The 8,346-nt window shown below is 40.2% G+C and overlaps 1 protein-coding gene, 1 long non-coding RNA gene and 1 pseudogene across 3 annotated transcripts; 1 reads left to right on the forward strand and 2 right to left on the reverse strand.

Moving 5' to 3' along the window:
- Positions 1-130: 130 nt before the first annotated feature.
- On the reverse strand, positions 131-1,392 carry LOC139022757 (uncharacterized). Of its 2 annotated transcripts, none has more exons than XR_011473795.1 (3): positions 1,351-1,392; positions 1,236-1,261; positions 131-1,006 (listed from the first exon to the last, which is right to left on the reverse strand). It is a non-coding gene; the product is annotated as an uncharacterized lncRNA (long non-coding RNA). The 2 variants fall into 2 exon arrangements; XR_011473796.1 differs by having other exon boundaries at positions 1,136-1,261.
- Positions 1,393-1,626: 234 nt separating this feature from the next.
- Positions 1,627-5,675, forward strand: LOC111982584 (T-cell surface glycoprotein CD3 epsilon chain-like). Its single transcript, XM_024014170.2, has 5 exons — positions 1,627-2,078; positions 3,047-3,259; positions 3,497-3,634; positions 3,902-3,957; positions 4,272-5,675. Exons 1-5 carry the CDS (start codon positions 2,009-2,011, stop codon positions 4,326-4,328), a joined length of 534 nt encoding a protein of 177 aa, XP_023869938.1. The 5' UTR covers positions 1,627-2,008; the 3' UTR covers positions 4,329-5,675.
- A 2,406-nt stretch (positions 5,676-8,081) lies between these two features.
- LOC111949740 (uncharacterized) overlaps positions 8,082-8,346 on the reverse strand; it is a 22,379-nt pseudogene continuing 22,114 nt past the window's right edge.

Below are 8,346 nucleotides of genomic sequence, written 5' to 3' on the forward strand. Positions count from 1 at the left end.
GTTCCACACAAAGTACCACTGATGCTCTCATCCAAACCTGTCAAATATACACAAACATCGCTTTTCAWATGATTCATTTCAAATGAGAGACTTTAGTTCAAACAATTTATTGTAAATAGACAAAACACAGGCCTACACATAMGCTTACAGCAACACAATAAGAAACAACGTGACAAAATCATTCAGTCATATCTACAAGTCAAAACCATTGTGTGTGTGGTATTGTAAAAAATAATTTAGGTACTGGCCTATGCATTTTCTTTAAAAAGCAATTATGTGGGATGGAAACAAAGCACTAATAGGTACATTTAGGGGTAACTAATTCAGTATAGACCCAGAGGCGGTAGAGAAAGCAAGACACCCCACTCTGGGGGCGGCGCCACTCTGGTCTACTTATTTCCCCCTGCGGGTGGGGAGAGCGGGGAGAGACAATAAGTAGACCAGAGCCATTGGTCTCACATGGGAACGCCTACTTACACAGACAGGAAACTTGACKATTTTTTCCAATGGTAAACTGCCTGAGTAAGACATCTTCATTCATCCACCATCTTTGATAGGCTTACAGTATAACCACACACTCTAAAAATAAAAGGTTTCTGGAGTATCCTTTAGGGGTTCTTCAAATTGAAACTGGGTGGGAACCCCTTAAGTTCTTCAAAGAACCCCTTTTAATGGATCCTCAAATAACCTTTTGAAGAACCTTTTGGGGTTCATTTTTGAACTACCCCCCTCCCCAATTATTATTAATAATAATTATAATGCGCATAACAATAACACAATATTTTAGTTGTCAGTGTTTATTATGATTTTAGTGGCAAAGCAGATTTTTTTTTTTTAAATATGAGGCAAACTCCCAGCAGAGCCCCAAGTCCAATGTGTATATCCTTTGTCCTGTTGATGTTWATGTGTTGATGTTCTCCGTATCCATAGATCGAATGATTTTGCACTGCATGGTGATCGAACAGGTTTCCTGTTATATTCATCAGAGGTGTAGGGAGGGTGAAGTCTGTGAATCCCAGAAATTGTAGTTATACAGATGATTAACAAAACATGCATACGGCACTATTTTTACCTTGGTTTTTGTGGTAAATACGAATGAATTTTTTTTTTTTGATAATGGTATTCATGCACATACCTTGTCCATAACGTAGAGGCCTATGATATTTTCATTGACGAGGTAAGGGAGGAGGATGGTACATGTGATCTGCATAACATACCAATACCTATTGACATACCTTTGTATGCCTCCTCATCTGTATACCTGCAGACACAGACACAAGTAAGCAGTTTAGTCATATGCACCCAAAACATCTAGCATTCAACCTATTCTTATAGTTTACATATTCTTACCTCTTTGTTGATTGATATCCATTGAATTGTGTTCATTTTCTGTTTTAGAAAGATAWGAAAAGATAGATGGTATCATTATAAAACAATATCAATTTAGATCATACAAGGGACAAACCTTAAATTAAGGAGATCTTCAAATTTTTAAGTTGCACCTGCCTGCACCTGCTGTCCTTTCAAATTCAAATCCAAATGTTTCAGTTAGGCAGTTAGGTTCCTGCAAGAACCCCCACCAACTAAGGAGGTTCCTCGATGAACCCCACCTCCTATGGGGTTCTTGGACAAAACTTTTGTGGGCAATATTCAGTGCCAAGAACACTAAGGTTCTTCAAATAACTTTGAGGACCTTAGAAGAACCCTTCTTTAACCCCTAATTTCTAGAGTGCACATAACAATTGCATACAAGCATTCACTTCCTGTTGCAAAGGGGAGAAGAGAGAGAGAGCGTGAGAGAGAGAGCACGAGAGAGAGAGCACGAGAGAGAGAGAGAGCTCTTTGGATGACTTTTGTTGACTTGCCATAACTTAAAAAGTTTCTGTCTCCTCTAATTTTCCTGAGTCTAGTTTTGTTCTGTTTCAGATACAATCCTAGTAAGCTAAAATTTTAGTTTTTGACTGCTGAAAATCAAGATAATCGAAGGTCTGTCTGAGAAGTAGAGAAAATGAACAGAGCTGGCGTTTATGGCGGGCTTGTCTTCCTCCTCCTCATCATGACTACTGTGGAGGGTAAAGGTAATGTAAAAAAAAATCCCTCTTTTACTCTACGACATTGACTCTTTTCTTATCAATTACAGACTCAAAACACTGCTGAATTGTATAAAAATGTACCCTAAGATAAATTAATTTTGCATACTATTTGTATTGTGTTGGTGAATATACCATTATGTGTTTAATCAGACATTGAATTTTTAATTGACAATACCGTACTGTTTATTTACATATYTTTTTCGAAATATAATACACAGAGTGTACAAACATTATGAATACCTGTTCTTTCCAAAGACTTAGACTGACCAAGTGAATCCAGGTGAAACCTATGATCCCTTATTGATGTCACTTGTTAAATCCACTTCAATCAYTGTAGATGAAGGGGAGAAGACAYGTTAAAGAAGGATTTTTAAGCCTTGAGACAAGTGAGACATGGATTGTGTATGTGTGCCATTTAGAGGGTGAATGGACAAGACCAAAAATGTAAGTGCCGTTGAACGGGGTACGGTAGTAGGTGCCAGGCGAACCGGTTTGGGGCAAGAACTGCAATGCTGCTGGGGTTTTCATGCTCAACAGTTTCCTGTGTGTATCAAGAATGGTCCAGCACCCAAACGATATCCAGAGAACTTGACACAACTGTGAGAAGCATTGGAGTAAACATTGGCCAGCATCCCTGTGGAACGCTTTCAACACCTTGTAGAGTCCATGCCCTGATTAATTGAGGCTGTTCTGAGGGCAAAAGGGGGGGGGGCGCAACTCAATAGTAGGGAGGTGTTCTTAATGTTTTGTACACTCAGTGTATAATATAAAAGCTAGTTATTTGAATATTAGTGTTTTTCAGGTTTGCSGTCTTATACAAAGGCCTACACAGTAACACTCTTTATTAAAAAAAAAAAGTTTCATACTCAAATGACCCATAGGCTGGATTGAACCACCTCGCCGTTTGTCTGTCACCTCTGTGTTAAAGCATCCGTTGTGTTTTCTTTATTTAGGAGATGTGTCATTCTGGAGAACTAKAGTCACAATGACCTGTCCTGGTGAAGGAGAATGGTATGAAGACACTAACAAAATGGGCACGTTCAACATAATAAAAAATATAAAAGTGGATTATGATGATAGCAAGAAAAGAGTTTACAACTGTGAATATCAGCATGATCCGTCTGTTACTGAAAAAACAACCTATCAGTTTTACTTTAAAGGAAAGGGTGAGTAAAAGTGTCCTAATGACATCATTATGTTTAGTATAACCGTGTGCGGAGCCCCAGATTCAGCATTCATCTCTGTATCTCTGTTTATTGGCAAACACTACTTACTGGACCTTTCAAATCACATTTCCCCTCTCCCTGAATGCACCCCAACCTCTTTTCTCCATCCCATTTGAGCGGTCGTTTCAACACATTATTTCCACCCCTATGCCTATCTGTGTGTTGTTGGTGTTGCAGTGTGTGAGGACTGCTATGAGCTGAATCCGACTCTGGTTGCCGGGGCCATCATTGGGGACCTGCTGGTGACAGGAGGGGTCATCCTCATTGTGTATCTCAGGGCTCGGAAGAAGTCTGGACCTGCTGCACCCCAAAAACGTAACGCTGTTACCATCTGATTATCCATCRGCCAACAGTGGCACTTGMTGATAAGGAAAMCTCTTGKCTATTTAATTTGACCATACCCAGGACTACTCAACAACAAAGTATTCAGAGATAATAACAATCTAAATTCCCTGTGACATAGTACACATAGGGTATCGACCATGTGTTATAAACGTTCAGAATAGTGAATTGTTTATTTATAAAATATTTGTTTTGTTTATTTATTAATAGATACTAACTTATATTTGGTTTTCCCCATAGCCACTTCTCGCTCAGCAGGCCGTGGCCCACCAGTGGTGCCAAGTCCTGACTATGAGGTAGGCTGTCTACCACTACCTCGTCTASCTCTCCATCTGTATTCTTTGCTTTRATTRCATCCGTATCTCCTACCTATCCTTCATTCCACATCTCCTGGTTAGCTAATGTCTGTCAGTATTTTAGGGAGATGATCTAGRCTAGCTATTCACAATACTTCCGGTGGAGATGCATGAAAAATAGTGGTGTTGCAATGGAAACTGATCTGTGAATCTTGATCTGTAAATCTGACTTAAACTGATCTGTGAATCTGACTTAATTAACAACAACAAACAGCTACATCAGTCACCTAAAGCCTTTCTTTTCCCCCTGACAGCCCCTTAGTGTGGCAACCCGCAGCAGAGATATCTACGCTACCCACAGGACTGGGTAGACTGTCCTCTCACCAGACCACACCTGTTCTCTATGACCCCTCTGATGCCCCGGACCAGCAGGCCTCAGCTCACCCTGCCATCAAAGAGGAGGGGAGAAGGCTCTGTAGTGCTTAGCTTAGACTTAAATGTGCTTTTTATTTTTGCTTGATGTGTAAAATGTGTGATATTATGATTCAATTAAACTGTAGTTTAGAATTACTGTAACTGGTGATAATAGTGATCAACGTAGTGTTGCTCTYGAAAATAGAGATATAAAGATAGGGAGATCTTTGTAAAGACTTTTAGATGTTTGCTGTACTGAAAACAAGTACATAGCTGTGTTGATCAACTGTTGTAAAATGGTATTAATGTTTGCAGATGCCAGCCAAGTTGTCCTCTTCACAATGTTATAGCTGCCTGTATATACACTGAGTGTACAAAACATTAGGAARGCCTTCCTAAAATTGAGTTGCACCTCCTTTTGCCCTCATAACAGCTTCAATTCATTGAGGCTTGGACTCTACAAGATGTTGAAAGAGTTCCACAGGGATGCTGGCCCATGTAGACTCCAATGCTTGCCACAGTTCTGTCAAGTTGGCGGGATGTCCTTCGGGTGGTGGACCATTCTTGATACACACAGGAAACTGTTGAGCGTGAAAAACCCAGCAGTGTTACAGTTCTTGACATACTCAAACCGGTGCTTGTTACCATTACCCGTTCAAGCCCTTCAATATCTTTGTCTTGCCCATCACCCTCTGAATGGGCACAGCAGACACAATTCATGACTCAAATCCATGTTCAAGGCTTGTACAAAATCCTTTGTCTCCTTTCTTCTACACTGATTGAAGTGGATCACTCAAGTGACGTCAGTAAGGGATCATAGCTTTCACCTGGATTCACCTGGTCAGTCTATGTCATGGAAAGAGGTGTTCTTAATGTTTTGTGCACCTAGTGTATTAGCACATGTACGTTATATTTTGCATTGATTCTATCTACTTCACTGTGACACAAAGGAAATGTTTGTTTTYTGAAGTGTAGTGCCATGAGACTAAAGAGTCTAGCTAGTTTGTGGTTCTCTATCTTCAGGTGTCAGCTCTCATGGTCTAAGCCACAGATGCCTGCACCCCTTACGCTTACAGTAAATGATGGTGGATGATTGGCCAGGTCTCTCTGTTGCTAATCATGATGATCTCACCGGAAACATTTCACATATGACTGTAGGCAGACTTTACTTACCCGCATCAGTGGAAAGAAAATGTATTTMTTTGCCTTACTCAAACTTTCTATAGCTAGAATGAAGTGGAAATCATGTCTATTTGATGTATTTTGTTCTCTCTTTTGACAAGAGTAAAGCCCTTCTTACAACATTCTGGTGTGGGTGTCTATAGTTGTTTCCCYCAGTTTTGTATCAATGAGTGACTAGATACTGTAGATCAATCCGGCCCTGCACTTACACAGCTGATTKATCTAATTATGGTCCAGAGTGAAGACCATGAACATGGAGCGTGCACACCTGGAACACTGAAGTGAATGGTATCTGTTGAATGGTATCTGATCAACAGTGGTTCTTTTTGGAAATTTGAGTGTTGTTTGATAAATGTGTATGTTTGCAAGTTTGGTTGATTGGTTGATTGGTTTGTGTGTGTGTGTGTGTATGTGAGGGGGTGATGTGAGCTTGGATGTGTGGGGGTTGGTTGTGTACACTGTGAGCTCTGTGTTGTTTGAGCTCTTCCGTTTGATCTCCTCTCTAAGCTCCGTTAGGAAACCGCACTTTGTAGACTAGCWGCAGTAAACCCCCATAACTACACTCGAAAAGCATTGCATATATCATCCGCTCTGTTCCATTAGATTATCTGACACATTCGGCTTCCTGTAGAGCAAACCCTCCACTAAAGTTGCTCTATGTGGAAAATCTGATAGAACAAAATTACTTTGACTCACTTGGTGATCTGCTAAAAACGTTTTAGGACGAAACCATAAAATAACAGAAACACCAATTCAGGGACATATAAAAGTAAATGATTTATTGTTACAATTGCAGTCGTTATTTTGTGACCTACTTTCCATTTCATATTTATTTATTTTATTTGGTTTTATTTCACCAGGTTAGTCTCATTGAGATTTAAAAAAAACTATTTTCCAAGAGAGACCTGGCCAAAATAGTTGTTTCAGACATAATTACAACATAAAACACAAAGCACTACAATTTCAATTAATTGGTGAGGTGTGTTGCATCTCGGAGTCAAAACATTGACAGCCACCCACTTTATTGTCCACCATAGATTTGACCTTAGCTTTAAACTAATTAAAAAACACGAGCTCCTGCAATTTCCTGTCCTGCTGTAGCAAGTGGAAGGGCCAGAGAAATAGATTGCTTTTTTACCCAGCTCTGTACGGGCACAGTCAACAAGATACCGTCCTGTGAGCGGAGCTGATAGTTGTCATTTGTCTGCTGGACAATGTAGGTACACAGGCAAAAGGGAAGCTGTCTCAGTATGGCCTTATCGATGAAGACGTACCAATGACTATGTCTCCAAAGACCTAAGAAAGGCCAGCTCCCTCTCAAATAGAGGGCACAGTGATGAGCGAGACCTTTGGAGTTTAAAACAAACCATCGTACACCTTCATTCTTCAAACATTATCTGTACACAGGTTGAAAAAAAGTACATGCTTGGATTATAAAAGCAAATAAAAAATGATGTTACTACATGGAATAACAAAACAGCCTAAAATGTTTTTTTTTTTTTTTAAATACGTGGAAAATGTATGTAGGTCCATAAACAATTTCTTTACAATAGAAATAAATAAATAAAAATCAACAAACGTGTGAAGTTGGACAAATAAAATGTATGTTCCAGAAGGAAATCTTAGTTCATGCAAAACAGTAGCGCAAACTTAACAAAGCAACTGAGCAAACAGGCAATGTACGTACATGGAACATCCGAATGGCGTTAACTTGTACAGTCAATGGTTCTGTACATCAAATTGACAGGACAACAGTTGAGAGACTTGTCATGGACATTGTGGACCGGATTTCTCAATCAAATCATAATCAAATCAAGTTTATTTTATATAGCCCTTCGTACATCAGCTAATATTCTCGAAGTGCGGTACAAGACACCCAGCCTTAAAACCCCCAAACAGCAAGCAATGCAGGTGTAGAAGCACGGTGGCTAGGAAAAACTCCCTAGAAGGCCAAAACCTAGGAAGAAACTAGAGAGGAACCAGGCTATGAGGGGTGGCCAGTTCTCTTCTGGCTGTGCTGGGTGGAGATTTATACAGAACTATGCCAAGATGTTCAAAATGTCATAAGTGACAAGCATGGTCAAATAATAATCATGATTAATTTTCAGTTGCTTTTCATTAGCGATCATCAAGAGTGAAAATAGCAGTCCGGGACAGGTGGCGGTTTCCATAACCGCAGGCAGAACAGCTGAAACTGGAATAGACAGGGCAAGGCCAGGTGGACTGGGACAGCAAGGGCCATCACGCCCGGCAGCCCCGACGCACGGTCCCAGGGGCTCAGGTCCTCCGAGAGAGGAGAAAGAGAGAGAGAGGAGAGAATTAGAGAGAGCCAAGATTTTCAAAATGTGTTCATAAATGACAAGCATGGTCAAATAATTAATCAGGAATAAATGTCAGTTGGCTTTTCATAGCCGATTCATTAAAGAATTGAAAACAGCAGGTCTGGGACAGGTAAGGGGTTCCATCAACCGCAGGCAGAACAGTTGAAACTGATTAGCGCATGGGCCGGGCGGATTCTCATGTTAACAACTATTATTCTGAGGGGGGTAAAAGTAACGTAGCACTGAGCACATTTTATTATTCTCTTCATCTGCTTTCCGGCAGAGTGCTGTTTCAGATCTGTCCTAAGAAAAGAAAGAAAAAAGAAAGAAAAGAGACAGACCTTCAGACACAATGGATCAATCCATAACTTTTGTTACACTGACCTCATTGTGGACAAGTTGTTTTGTTTACACTGACCGTCATTGTGGACAAGTTGTTTTGTTTACACTGACCTCATTGTGGACAAGGTTG

This window comes from Salvelinus sp. IW2-2015, linkage group LG22 (assembly GCF_002910315.2).
Source record: "Salvelinus sp. IW2-2015 linkage group LG22, ASM291031v2, whole genome shotgun sequence".
Taxonomy (NCBI): Eukaryota; Metazoa; Chordata; class Actinopteri; order Salmoniformes; family Salmonidae; genus Salvelinus; species Salvelinus sp. IW2-2015.